Raw genomic sequence first — 15500 nt, forward strand, 5'->3', positions numbered from 1 at the left:
TAAGGCAGCACAAACAAAATGCCAGTGGAACTCAGCAGGTCAGGTAGCATCTAGGAAAATGAATAAACAGTCAATATTTCAGGCCAAGGTACTTCTTCAGGACTCATTTTAGAAAAACAAGAATGTTTTTCTAAACATTTTTTCTATCCCTCTTGTGATTCACTTTACACCCTACTCCATTGTCCTCCACCACCTCCTTGGATTGTGTTGCACAATGGCGCACAAGACAGTTGACCGTGTGTTGTGATGTTTCAATGTACTTGTGACAAATGAAGCTAATCTTTAATATTTATCTTTATCCTTGGGACATCCACCTTATGGCAACAGATTCCACATGGAGTCCTGCAATGCAGTACAGAATTTCCCATATTTTCTAGCAGTTCGGCATCCACAATCAAACTGTTTCCAGTTTGACAACAGGTTACTTGAAACTTAAACTTCATGGTCTGATTGGATACTGTGTTTCATCAGGAAAAGCACAATATTTAAGAACTAGATGGCTAGCCTTCCTTAGAGTATCATGCTCAGTTTAGAGCATCCACATCATTGGGATGTATTGATAGTGACAGGGTCTGCCAACGCCTTCCAGAATACTTTTGTAGAGTTAAAGGGCTTACATATGGCTACTGTCCTTTGTGGTAAAATGAAAGTTAAGGATTGGCCCGCCCTAGACTGACTGTTTAAAATAAAGAAGGGAAGTAGATTTTTTCTGTTTTGTGGTTGAGCCGTCTGAAATTGGACATAATCTCGATAAGTGACTAAACCAGGTAAAAATGAATCCGTGAGAGGTTCTATGCAGCATTCTAAGATTCCAGAATGCACCTTAACCAAAAGGCTAAAAACGCTGAATCATCAGAGGTGGGGAATAAAGTATTAAAAAGATGGAGGCAGAGCATCAATTTGAATCTAGAAAAAAGAACTAATGTACTCCTGTTATTTATCATTATATTTTGTCCATTTTACTTTACAGAAATTGTATGGATAGAGAAAATCTCAGTGAATTTAACAATGCAGTGATAAAATCTATACCAAAGGGGTATATGGGGTGTCAAGGAGGGGGTAGCACCTCTGGTGGGGGAACATGTTGCATCCTTTTCAAGGCGGTTAGTCCACCTTTGGACCCCACCTGGCACTCAGCTCTCACCTGCGGCTCCCCGTAGCTGTTTGCATGCGACAGCGGCCACACCCCGGGCAACGGCTTCGACAAGCCGGCTAAACCAGGTGAGGGTAGCCGACGGGTCTCAAACCCTCGGTGAGATAGGGAGTTGTCTATCCCAGCTTGTGAAGACAGACTCTGGCGGATTGAGGGGATGAGACAAATGGAAGATCCAACAGTCAAGAAGACGGTCTCTGCAAGCATTCTGGAACGTGTAGAGCAGGACAAGACACAGAAGACGTCCTGGTCATCCACTGCACCTAGTCCCATCTCCCAGCGTTTCGACTCTGTCTTGCCACTGGATCCATATGGGGATTGGGAAGAGAAAGTGAGGCTGACGCTGTGCAACTCTCCCTCACTTAAATCCAAATCGCGTGCTAGTCTCAACACCATCATAATGGTGTCGAGGTCCTCATCAACGTCGACGATGGACAAACACCAAAGGTTACAAATTTCCTGTTGATACCTTGTAACATTAATATAGTGTCAATAAAAGCTTGAAAATTGTAAGCAGAGGACACTTTACATAACTTCACATTGCAACAACAAAAAATACAAAGCTGGCAGAGTAATGGATTGAGTGTCCTCATTCTGTGCTGCAATAATATATGATTCCATAATGTTATTCTTTTTTTAAGCTTTTGATGTAAGAATCTGAGAATATTTAACTGTTTCATGAAGATGAGAAAGCTAAGTACACCTAGAAAAGGAACTTTAATCCAATGCAATCTATTATTCCATTTCTGTAATTCCTCCCACCAAAACATTTAATTGTATCAGGAACAAACCCTTACTTCTTCCTTTATTTCCTACCTGGGAAATCACAAATATTTATCACTATTGAGTGAAGGACCTCTAACCAATACCCTTCTAAATGTAATTTTAATACACTTACAATCTATTTATATTCAGTGCCCTTCTTTTCAAAGCTCACATAGAGTTTAGTCTATCAACTAACATTTGTACATTTACATGAGCTGAGTGTAGTGACCTTTCTTTCTTTGCTAAATAGATTCTTTAAGTGTAACTCACAGTTCGTCTCCTTGTCATTTTGTCCCCATTCTCTGTATCCTTTCAAATGCGAGTAATATTTTTCCAGCATTTTATGAAACAGTTTAGCAGATCTTTCCTCATGTTAAAAATTGTTGACATACCTGTATATTGCGATGATACAGATTGGCCTAAAAACAGTTAAATAAACACTGAGATATCTTTTGGAGCAGGAGGCGCACGGATTAGTGACCGCGCCCTCCCCCCACCAAGGTGCATGACATGAGTCAAGATGTCTGGAGTTTGAACCTAGAGTTCAGTATCCTGTCATTGGAAAGACCAGAGTTTGAGGGCTAGAATTCGGGGTCTTGTTATCAGCTAGTACTGGGGTCCTTAGCGACGATCTAAGCTCGAAGGTCAGTTAGAAATTCAGAAGCCAAAGCCCGATGGCAGAAGCCCTGGGTATATGAGTTTGAGATTCACTGGGGAAGTCAGAGGCCCGTTGGCTGCGATTCCGCGAGTCCACTGGAGGTTGGCAGCCTAGAGGCCTGTCCTGGGGTTGGAAGTGTGTGTGTGTGTGTCTCTGTGCCTGTTTTGTTCTGCTGAGCATCGAGGGCATGCTATGTTGGTGCCGGAATGTGTGGCGACATTTATACACTTAAGCGCTGCCCCAGCACATCCTTAGGTTGCGGTGTTCATTAACGCAAATGACCCACTTCACTCACAAGGGAAATTCTGCACATGTTGGAAGTCCGAGCAACACACACAAAATGCTGGCGGAACCCAGCAGGCCAGGCAGCATCTATGGAAAAAAAGTACAGTCGACATTCGATTTCAGCCCAAAACATCGACTGTACTTTTTTCCAGTGATGCTGCCCGGCCTGCTGAGTTCCTCCAGCATTTTGTGTGTGTGACGGACTTCACTGTATGTTTTGATGTACATGTGATAAATAAATGAATCTAAACCTGAATCTGAACTGACAAGAGAAGAATTATTAAAATGATATACACAAATTAGATAATAGATCATAATAGATGGTACACGTGTGTACAGATTAAATATTCAACTAGCTTTGAAGCATACCTACTAATCATCTGTGAAAGATTAAATTCCATGTGTTCCGAATGTAACAAAGTTCATGTGGATTAAGCAAAGATAAAGTTGATTCTGAGAAATATTTTCTTCAAAGCTAAGTATAGTTTGGGACCCACAAATAAATGAACTGCCAACAGTACTTGAGTTTTCAGCAATGGTCATCCGCTGCTGAAAAATATTAATGTAAAATATTCACGATTCTTCAGAACCACTGCGAAAAATCTCTTCCATAGCACTCAGTGGAGGGGAGACTGGAATACAGTTACTTTAATTTAAGAAAGAAAAAAATATTTGAGAAGATTCAGGATCAGCTTTCACGAACGTCTTAAAGTAACAATCAACCTTGATTGTGGATTGTCCACAAATATCCATATGGCTTCAGTGATGTACGGTCTAGATGAATGTGCAGAGTTTATATCAGCGGACAGTAGGAAAAATAGGAGAAGTAGGTGGGAGAGTAGGGTAGGGAGAGAGGCTAATGGACTCATGAGTCTGAGGAAGGGATGAGTGTGTGAAGAGACCATTGAAACAGGCATACAGAGATACTCATTTAGGTCCTGACAAGCTTCTTGCACTCACTCTTTCATTGGCTTGGTTAACTTTTTCTTTAACATTATTCTCAGTTTCCTTAAAAAAAAAAGACAGTACGCTTTCTATAGCTTTTCAGCACCAGAGCTCATAACAAGGTGTTTAACCATTGGTATAGAGTGGATAACTGGAACCAAGGACCTTTTAGTGGCTTCAGCAGAAAGATTCATTGTTCGTTAGACACGGCTTCAAATCTACAAAATATAGTCCCGCAGTGAAGCCGCTCTTGGTCTGCGCTTTGAAGCCGGATTTGTGATGAAAAGCTCTGCATCCCTGCTTCCTAGGAAATAAAGCAATGAACTGAACTAGTGGCAAGACATTGTCCTTTTGCCAAGATTACTGGAATCAACAAATGTTCAAAGACTGGTGGATTGTTTTCCACAGCTCTAAGATTGATTATTCTCTCGTAAGTTGAAATATGGAGATTCATATTGTTGTGCAGCAAAGAAATAACATCTACTTTTCCCATCGTAGCATTAGCATTACGCAGCTGATACTTTATTTAGAGTCTGCCCTTGTTATTGTAGAAATTATTCTTGCCATTTTTCTTCAGGCTTTTGCAGTCTCCAGTGATAAGAGAAAAAAAAACATATTGTGGAGATTTAGATTGGGAATACTGGAGGCTGTAACACTGACAAGGCAAAAGCAGATTATGTTATGTCATTTCTTTATAACAGCTGTTATACTGACACATTCCCTTAAAAGGAGCTAGTCAATAGCATCGGAAAAATTCTAAACTGCTACATCTGGGACCATTAACATCAAAAGTTTCATTCTGGCATCTGTTCACAATTTCTCATGTGCCCCTTTTGATAACAGACCTACACAGAGCACACAACATGACGAATTCTGCAGATGCTGGAAATTCAAGCAACACACATCAAAGTTGCTGGTGAACGCAGCAGGCCAGGCAGCATCTCTAGGAAGAGGTACAGTCGACGTTTCGGCCCGAGACCCTTTGTCAGGACTAACTGAAGGAAGAGATAGTAAGAGATTTGAAAGTGGGAGGGGGAGGGGGAGATCCAAAACGATAGGAGAAGACAGGAGGGGGAGGGATAGAGCCAAGAGCTGGACAGGTGATTGGCAAAAGGGATATGAGATGATCATGGGACAGGAGGCCCAGGGAGAAGGAAAAGGGGGAGGAGGGGAAAAGTCCAGAGGATGGGAAAGGGGTATAGTCAGAGGGACAGAGGGAGAAAAAGGAGAGAGAGAGAAAGAATGTGTGTATATAGATAAATAACGGATGGGGTATGAGGGGGAGGTGGGGCATTAGCGGAAGTTTGAGAAGCCAATGTTCATGCCATCAGGTTGGAGGCTACCCAGATGGAATATAAGGTGTTGTTCCTCCAACCCGGGTGTGGCTTCATCTTTACAGTAGCTAAGACCGTGGACAGACATATCAGAATGGGAATAGGATGTGGAATTAAAATGTGTGGCCACTGGGAGATCCTGCTTTCTCTGGCGGACGGAACGTAGGTGTTCAGCGAAACGATCTCCCAGTCTGTTTCAGGTCTCGCCAATGTATAGAAGGCCGCATCGGGGGCACCGGACGCAGTATATCACCCCAGCCGACTCACAGGTGAAGTGTCGCCTCACCTGGAAGGACTGTCTGGGGCCCTGAATGGTGGTAAGGGAGGAAGTGTAAGGGCATGTGTAGCACCCTCTGTCCTTCTGACTATACCCCTTGCCCATCCTCTGGGTTTTTCTCCCCTCCCCCTTTTCCTTCTCCCTGGTCCTCCTGTCCCATGACCCTCTCATATCCCTTTTGCCAATCAGCTGTCCAGCTCTTGGCTACATCCCTCCCCCTTCTGTCTTTTCCTATCATTTTGGATCTCCCCCTCTCCCTCCCACTTTCAAATCTTACTAGCTCTTCCTTCAGTTAGTCCTGACGAAGGGTCTCGGCCCAAAACGGCAATTGTACCTCTTCCTAGAGATGCTGGCTGGCCTCCTGCGTTCACCAACAACTTTGATGTGTGTTGTTACAGAGCACACAACATGCTTCTTGTGAAGACTGTTCAATTTTCAGACATTGCCATTGAAGAGGGAATTAAGATAACATAACATTATTAATTCTCTATATTCTAGTTTGGTGTTCAAATTAATTTGCTATGGGCTGAATCCTGTTGGATTTGGCCCTTAGTCCATGTTTACCCACCCTCATCTGAGGGTTGAGCAAGCTGACCTTGTAGACCTGAAAGGCATCTAGTAAGGCACAATGAGGCTTCAACGATGAGACTCTCACTCTCTCACCCAGTTCCTTCCGCCTTCCATGTTTGAATCCTATTGAACTTAAACAGGTTGAACCATTATTGGCCAAAACAGAATCACCAGCCAGCTGGAGATGTGGAACTGCGGATCTCACCACCAAATACTTATTCGATTTCCCCCCACCAAGCCCATTTTTAATTTTACCATCTTTATTTCTGTGTTATCGAAACCAAATATAATTTTTATGGACAGAGGGTGAATGCCTTTTCTCCAAGGTTCAGGCTTTAAGAACTAGGTGTAGGGTAAGAGGGGAGAGATTGAAAAGAGATCTGAGGGGAAACTTTTCTCCCAGAGGATGGTCAGTATGTGGAATGAACTGTCAGAGGAAGTGGTGGCAGAAGGTATATTAACAACATTTAAAAGACTCTTGGACAGCTATGTGGATAGGAAAGGTATAGAGAATGGTTTCACAACTTTGTTGATGCCATGGATCCCTACCATTAACCAATGGGTCCATGGACCCCAGGGAGACCGCTGGTATAGTGGGATTTGGGCCAAATGTGGGCAAATGGGACTAAACTAGAGAGGAATCTTAGTCTACATGGACCACCAAAGCTGAAGGGCCTATATCCATGCTGTATGATTCTCTGACTCCATAGTTCCATGACACTAGAGTCTCACAGCAGTTCAGAACATATCTGAGGTTTACATATCACTTCAATCGTGATTGCCCACATTGATTTCTATGGCAGGAGCCTATACCTTGATTCAAAGCACTTTCATTTTGAAGTAGAAAATTGACTAGGCCACAAGGCCTTGATTGCTTCCCACCAGAGGCTGCCATGCGTTCAGGAGTTGACGTACTGTAGAAGATAGAAATAGTCTCGGCAATGAATTGAAATTGTCTGTTGACACATCTTGCACAGGTAATGCCAAGGTTACCTCGGATGGAGGATCCAATCGCCTGTCAAACTAAGTGTCAACATAGAAGGATTGATTAAAATACTCAGAGTTGTCACTACACTCAGTTGCAATATCCTTATGCTACTACCCAAGTGATGAAGTTATTTCATAAACATTGTGTAATGGCGCCGGGGTGCATTATTAATTACGAAAATAAACAATTAATATATCACTGGATTTGCACAGATTAATAGCTTTATTCATGAGAATAGTTTTGTCTGAGCTTTTGCTATGGATTTGATTTACATCTGAAGTGCTACCAGAGTCTTCCCCCAAAACTGGGGATGGCGCAAATTAAAACAGCCGCATCCAAATTTCAAGCTTGCAAACTACCCAGCTCAAAATGTGCAGCCTATTTACATAAGTTTACGACATTTTGTCATGTCAGTATGGAGTACTGTGAGCAGTTTTGGGTCCCTTATCTGAGAAAGGATGTGCTGGCATTGGCGAGGGTCTGGAGGATGTCACCAGAATGATCCCGGGAATGAAAGGGTTAATGTATGAAGAGTATTTGGTGGTTCTGCACCTCTATTCATTGGAGATTACAAGAATGGGGGGGGGGATCTGATCGAAATCTATCAAATATTTAAAAGCTTAGATAGAGTGGATGTGGAGAGGATTTTTCCTATAGTGGGGGAGTCGAGGACCAGGGGGCGCCAGCATCAAAATAGAAGAACATCCCTTTACGACAGAGATGATGAGGAATCTTTTTAGCCAGAGGGTAGTGATATCTGTGGAATTCATTGCCACAGATCGCTGTGGAGGCCAAGTCAGTGGGTATATTTAAAGTGGAGGTTGATAGATTCTTGATTAGTAAGGCAGGAGAATGGAGAATGAATTGAGAGGCATATTATATCAGCCAAGATGGAATGGTGGAGCAGACTTTATTAACCAAATGGCCTACAAACACAAGGAAAACACAAGGAAATCTGCAGATGCTGGAATTTCAAACAACACACTTACTAGCTCATCTTTCAGTTAGTCCTGATGAAGGGTCTCAGCCCGAAACGTCAACTGTACCTCTTCCTAGAGATGCTGCCTGGCCTGCTGCGTTCACCAGCAACTTTTATGTGTGTGGCCTAATTCTGCATCTATGTATTAGGGTCACTTTGCAATAAAATGGGCTTTACTTTCTTTTTGTTCTGATTGTATTCTTTTTTTGTCAAATTATGTATAATTCATGTCATTCTTCTGATTATATGATGCTATGTTCCTGTAATATGAGGGGTGACCTCATTGAAACTAATCAAATGTTGAAATGCCTTGACAGAGTGGATGTGGAGAGGATATTTCCTATAGTGGGGGAGTCTAAGACCAGAGGACACAGACTCAGAATAGAGGGGCGTTCTTTTAGAACAGAAACGAGGAGGAATTTCTTTAACCAGAGAGTGGTGAACCTGGTGGTATTCATTGCCACAGGCAGCTGTGGAGGCCATTTAGGCTGAGGCTGATAGATGCTTGATTAGTCAGGGCATGAAGGAATTTGGGGAGAAGACAGGAGATTGGGTCTGAGGGGGAAAATGGATAAGTCATGATGAAATGGTGGAGCAGGCTTTTGATGGCTAAATGGCCTAATTCTCCTCCTTATGGTCTTATTTTTACTGCATGTGCATGCATGCACTTTTCCATCTGACAATAACCTTGACATTGACTTTTAGTTAGATCCAAATGTATGCCCATCTTCCAACCAACACCATTCCATACACCAAGCCTTATTACTCTGAAATTATAAATTAAACTCCACTCTCCTGAACACAATGTCCTTTCATTCACAATGTCAAATTGATATAGTGTTATATGCACAACTATATCACGTTATCACAAACTTCAACGGCAATGGATTGTGAAGAAAAACAAAACCTTTTATTAACCTCACAACTAGTTCATATCTTCAATGTGCACAACAATAATACATTGAGATATATAAAGTAGTAGAAAATGGGGACAGGCCCCTTAGCCCAACTCATCCATGTTGATGAGGTGTCTATCTATGATAATATGGGCCTTTGTTTGGCCCATGTCCTTGTAAACCTTTCCCATCCATATTCCTGTCTGAAAGTCCTTTAAACATTGTAAATGCACCTGTCTCCACTACATCCTCCGGCAGCTTGTTGCATCGATACACCACACTTGGCGAGAAAAAAAATTGCCCCTTAGATTCTCTCATCCTCATCCAATGCCATTTGGGTTTTAACCCCTACCCTTGGGGAAAAACTGACTCTCCACTTATTCATATCCCTTTTGATTTTATAAACCGCAGTGGTCTCCCCTCATTCACCTTCTTGCGAGGGAAAACAGATCTAGCCTATCCAAACTCTTCTTATAACTCAAACGGTCCGGTACAGGCAACATTCACGTAAGTCTATTCTGCACCCTCGGTAGCTTAAATTGCATTCTTCCTGCAGTGCAGTGACCACAAATAGGGAGGTGCCAAACTCTGATGTTGAAATGAGGAAAAAGAGGAGAATCTTTGGGAGGTCACAGAGAGAGGGCAGAGCCTGACTGCCAGAGGAAATGTCAGACACAATTCTATTTCCCCACCTATCTCAGGAATGGCCCACCTTCACACCCCATATCTAACCATGATCTGTGCAGGGGAGATCTCATCACCTCATTATGTATACAGTTGCCATCATCAGAAGGTATGAAGGTGAAGCAGCTGCTGTGAAAATCTTAAAGCTAGAGTGCCAACAAAATGGAAAACTATTTTAAAATATAGCTCCCTCACTAAAGTAACAGGATTTCAGATAAAATAATCCAATTGCATTTGGAGAAGTACGATTAATGTATTGTCCATCTTGTTTATGATGATCAACTTATTTACAAGTCATTGTCTTAACCATTGACTGACCGAGTGAAGTTGATGATGTGGCATAAGGGAAAGATGTCATGTGTATTAACACGCGGAAATCCAAAGCAACACACAAAAAATGTGGGAAGAACTCAGCAATTCGGGCAGCATCTGTTGAAATGAATAAACAGTCGATACTTGGGGCTGAGATCCTATAGAAGCAGGAGGATTTCCTGGTACAATTTAAGGGACCATTTTGTAAGTATCCAAGTGAACTGTCCAGAGAAGGTCTGTTTAACAAGCCTTTGAGAAGACAGTACCTCAATAATAAACACAAAATAATCTGCAGATGCTGGGATCAAAGCAACACTTACAGTGCGCAGGAGGAACTCAGGAGGTTGGGCAGCATCAGTGGAAACGATGAGTCAACGATTCGGGCCGGAACCCTTCGTCAGGACTGAAGAATGAAGGAGGGGGAAGGATTTGAAGAATACTAGTAGGTTCGGTTGAAAGATCAGTAATTTGAAAGACAAAGGGGTGGGGGAGGGGAAGCATCGATGTCATAGGCAGGAAAACAATGGGTAGTAGAAGAAGGAGGCGGAACCATGATGGAAGTGATAAGCATCGGGGGGAGGGGGCAGAGTGACTTAGGGATAGAGGAAGGGAGGGGGAGGGAATTACTGGAAGTTGGAGAAATCTATGTTCATACCAAGGGGCTGGAGACTATCTAGACGGTATATGAGGTATTGCTTCTCCAACCTGAGTTTAGCCTCATCATGGCAGTAGAGGAGGCCATGTATGGACATATCTGAATGCGAATGGGAAGCAGAGTTGAAGTGGGTGGCTACCGAGAGATCCTGTCTGTTGTGGCGGACAGAGTGGAGGTGCTCGACGAAGCGGTCCCCCAATCTGCATCGGGTTTCACCGATGTAGAGGAGGCCGCACCGGGAGCACCAGATGCAATAGATGACCCCAACAAACTCACAAGTGAAGTGTTGCCTCACCTGGAAGGACTGTTTGGGGCCCTGAATGGTGGCAAGAGAGGGGGTGTAGGGACAGGTGTAGCACTTAGGCTTACAGGGATAAGTGCTGGGTGGGAGATCCGTGGAGATGGACGTGCGGATAAGGGAGTCGCGAAGGGACCGATCCCTGCGGAAAGTGGAGAGGGGTGGAGAGGGAAAAATGTGCTTAGCGGTGGGGTCCTGTTGAAGGTGGCGGAAGTAGCGGAGGATAATGTGCTGGATCTGGAGGCTGGTGGGGTGGTAGGTGAGGACAAGGGGAGCTCTGTCCCTGTTGTGGTTGCGGGAGGATGGGGTGAGGGCCGAAGTGCGGGAAATGGAGGAGATGCGGGTGAGGGCATCATTGATGGCGGTAGAAGGGAAACCATGATCCTTAAAGAAAGAGGACATTTAAGACGTCCTGGAACGGAAAGCCTCATCCTCAGAGCAGATGGGGCGGAGGTGGAGGAACTGGGAATAGGCAATGGCATTTTTGCACCTCAATAATGTTCTGAAATATCAGATTGGAGGCTCCTTCTCACTAAAATTCACCACAAGTTTTCCTCATGAGTTAAGTAACTGGTCGCTTGGTTGTAAAGCAAGCTTTGTTTTGCAACTGAAACATCAGTACTGGTTTTTATAAACTGATTCCCACAGAATAAAATTTTGGCTGCAGTCCATCAAATGGTTTGTTTAAGACCATGTCCTGAAGCTTTTCCTAATTAGGATGACGATTCCCCAACTGTGAAGGTTTAATGAACTTACATTACTCTTCATCCAGCTTCACTTCAGTTTGAGACTTTTAACCTCTATCTGATGCATAAACTCAGCATTAGGATCATATGGTTTATTCCTGTACATGCATTTATGATCTTAAAAGTCTGTCCATGGCACATTTAAGAGAACCTTACAAATTCCTTTCTATTTGTCTTTGAACACTGTTACATCTTCAGTCCCAACCGCTCACTATATTTTTCTGACTGCTGTCTGAGTCAGGTTTAACCCTGCTGTGCTGTTTGTGAGGAGTTGTCATGTTCTCGCTGTGACCGTGTGCATTTCCTCCAGATGTCTGGGTTTTCTGTTTTGTTTATTGATTTATTTAGAGGTACAGAGCAAAACAGGCCCTTCTGGCCCAGAGCCACACCTGCTCAGCAGCCCACCTATTTAACCCTAGCCAATTTACAATGGCTGATTAACCCACACGTCTTTGGAATGTGGGAGGAAATCAGACACAGGCAATTTACCATAACCGATTAACCGGTACAATTTGGACTGTGGGAGGAGACCGGTATGCCTGGAGAAAACCCATGCACTCAAGGGAAGGATGTACAAACTTCTTACAGATGGTGTCAGAATCGAACTCAGAACTCGATCTCCCCGAGCCGTAATAGCGTAGCGCTAACTGCTATGATACTGTGGCACCCAGTCTCACACATCTCGATGACATGAAGGGTGGCAGGTAAGCAATTGGTTTAATCTTAGGGAAGGTGGTGGAAATGTGCAGCGTGTTGGAATTATGGAGGACTATGTGGGAGGGAAGGGTTAGATTGTCTAAAATTAGGCATAACATCATGGGCTGAAGGCTGAAGTGCTATGTTCTGTGTTTTAATCAAATAGAAATAGTGTAGATTAACTGTAAATGGATGTTTTTTGGCCAATGTAGGCTTAGAATCTCAAAGGTTCTGCTTCTGTACTTTGTAACGATGTGACTCTAATTATAGACAGAACTCACAAATGGGAATTGGCATAGTGCCTCTGACTCGAGACTCAATAACCCATCTTTGGCAATTGACCAGCCTCTCCACCCACCTCCACACTCTCATACACTACTTAGCCAATGAGAGCCCCTCACTTTGCTTTTCCATGACCATTAGTTTTACCTGTTACGTTACTGGTTATTTCCATGACCACACTGATTCCTTGGGTCCCATGGCCTCCCAGAGGCCTTCCCTGCAAAAAGCTCTTGAAGTATAATTGGATGCGACTGGATGAATTCCAAAGTCATTTAAGTGGGTACTATTATAATACTGAAAATGCCTCTCGATGTCTTGTAGTTGGAAAAGGCTATTCACAGATAAAGATTTGACATATCCCCAGTCTTCAGCAACAGTTTCTATGACTGAGGATAAAAAATTACATTGCAAAAGTCAATCTGCAAGAAAGGACAGCTCTTGGATTACAAGTTGGTAATTCACAGAAGCTCAAGATATCCAACATTGGCATCTCTTATTCTCCTAAACCTGTTATCTTGATCCTGACGCCACACAACTTTGTCTACACCTAACCATAACATCCATTATAAAATATTATTTACCTGCTGCTCATAAGTCATTTGAAATTTTAAAGTATAATTTACCAAATATAAGCACTTATGGATTTTGCTTTTACTTTAATGACCATGAAACTGTAATACATCCTAGAAACTACCTGAACAGCCACACATCACCACTTCCCAAGGACCTTAGGGGTACAGCATAAGCTGTTCTACTGAATTGCTAACACCACAAGGTCTAGATAATGAGCAGACCACGTCTCAAGGCTCTTGAACCAATGACAATCAGCATGAATGCTGGATGGTTGAAGCCAAGTTTGGTAGAATGCATTTCTGTTGTGGGCAAAATAGTCAAGCATATGATCAGTATAGTAGATTTTCCAAATCTTAATGCATTTGTCAATCATCAATATCATGCAAAGCCCATAAATATGAGAAAACAACTCCAGGTCACTGGGAATTTTTCAGTGATAGTATCCTTTAGAAGTTTTTGAACTGAGAACGCACACATTACTGGGGTTCTTCAGTTCATAATATTTTAATTTTGCAAAGCCCAAATCAGAATACTGGTCTAATTCAGTAGATGGACTCGAATGTTGTGTTAATTGAGACATCAGTAACAATTTAACATTAATGTTTTTTGTTGGCAAAACATTTAGCACAGTCTCTGAAGTTGCCAATATAATGATAATCTTAACACTCATGCATTTTAGTGCTTAAATCACAGTCCAATTTTACTACTTGATTCGAAAGAGGAACTGCCATGATGTTAATCCAGTAAAGATGGTGAAACTGCCCACTCACTTTATCCATGAACGTAAAACTTCAAATCTATTCTCGATATAAAAAAAATTTATATACTGTGCACAGATATATACAAACATGTTTATGTGTGCATACACACAGAAATACACTCTCTCTCTTTCTCTCTCTCGCCCTCTCCCTCTCCCTCTACCCCTCTCCCTCCCCCCTCCCCCTTTGCTCTCTCTCTCTCTCTCTTTCACACACACACATTCACACTCAAAATCAGGCAATTTCACTATCAAGAATCAACTCATTAGAGCATGCAAATGAAGAACAGCAGGCATGAATATTTATCACAATGTTTGTTGAATGAACAGAGTATAAGCAAAGTATTAAAGATGTTGTCAATTGTAACTGTAGTACTCAAACTTTCAATCCATTTTGACTAGTTATTAATATACATCAAAATACTCCTGTCAATAGACAACTCCTTCTCTATCAGTCTCTATCTGATTTCTCACAGTAGGTGAGTATTACCTCCTGATCACACGTTCCTGTTGGCTGCTTCTCTAGCTGGTTTCTCTGTCTCAATCCGACAGCCACACTGGAATTAGGATCCATGACCTCCAGCTCTATTTGTAGTTCTTGCATTTCCTCCGGAGAAAGATTTGCCAGCAGGTTATCAATATCTGGATCCTCGCTCACCTGCCTTTTGTATTCGTGCTTTCTAAACCGTGACATTTTTTCTACCTTGTGATCCAAAAAAGCCCAAGCTACAGCTGTACAGTCCAGAGTCCCCAGTTGAATCACCCCTTTGCAGTGAAATCCAGCTACATCCAAGGAAAGATAGATTTGACAATGTTTGATAGCTTGAATAATAAAACTAGCTGTTGAAGAACCAAGCAAGTGTGTAGTGACTCCTTATATGATTTAGCAACCAAACATGAAATGGGAAGAATAATTGATGTGAGACTGCACCATTCAGACTCTGCTCCAAGCATTTTTTGAATACTAATTACATAAGCAGCCAGTTAGCAGTGAGAGGGGGATCTGACAGCCTATCAGTTTAGGTTGCATGGTGAAGACATTCCTCAGAATCCTAAGCAGTCACATTACCAAATTTAGTACAGCATATTTAGCCTTGAAAGGCAATAGGAAAAAGTATGGCAAAACTGAGACATAAAAAATGCAAGAGTTGGCAGCATTAAATGTTTAATTAATACTGTAAAAACTTTCAAAGGCAGAAGAACAAGAAGGAAAAATCCTAGTACAATCAAAAATACTAAATTTGGGCAGTGTGCTTGAAATCAATTTAGATCAAAATGGTTTAAACAAGCAAGGTTTGATTTAATCCAAGTTACAAAATAAACTGTAATAATTTTTTTCCCAGTAGAAACATATTCACAGCAAACATACCACCCTCCAAAAAAATCTCAGTCTGGTAGATCTGTAAACTGCAGTCTATAGAATATCAGAGTGGCATATAGTTGAGTAACAGTGTCTAATATTTGAAATATTTTGGAACACAATTTACTATTTAGAATTGGAGCCAAAATGCAATTGGATTAAAACAAGGCTGAATAAATAGAAATATTTTTTGTTATTATATTTTTTCACCTATTGACTAATTAATCTTGCAATTATATTTCTGAAACTCATTACAAAATTTTGGCAAAGGTTCACATCTCAGCATT

The 15500-nt window shown here is 42.1% G+C and overlaps 1 protein-coding gene across 1 annotated transcript in view; it reads right to left on the reverse strand.

Annotated features, from left to right (window-relative positions):
- lmod1b (leiomodin 1b (smooth muscle)) overlaps positions 1 to 14745 on the reverse strand; it is a 28282-nt gene extending 13537 nt beyond the window's left edge. Inside the window, exon 1 of the mRNA XM_063065526.1 lies at positions 14344 to 14745. Within this exon, the coding sequence (XP_062921596.1) occupies positions 14344 to 14547 (204 nt within the window). The 5' untranslated portion in view covers positions 14548 to 14745. The remainder of the gene's footprint in view (positions 1 to 14343) is intronic.
- Between the last annotated feature and the right edge of the window lie 755 nt (positions 14746 to 15500).

This window comes from Mobula hypostoma, chromosome 13 (genome assembly GCF_963921235.1).
Source record: "Mobula hypostoma chromosome 13, sMobHyp1.1, whole genome shotgun sequence".
Classification (NCBI taxonomy): domain Eukaryota; kingdom Metazoa; phylum Chordata; class Chondrichthyes; order Myliobatiformes; family Myliobatidae; genus Mobula; species Mobula hypostoma.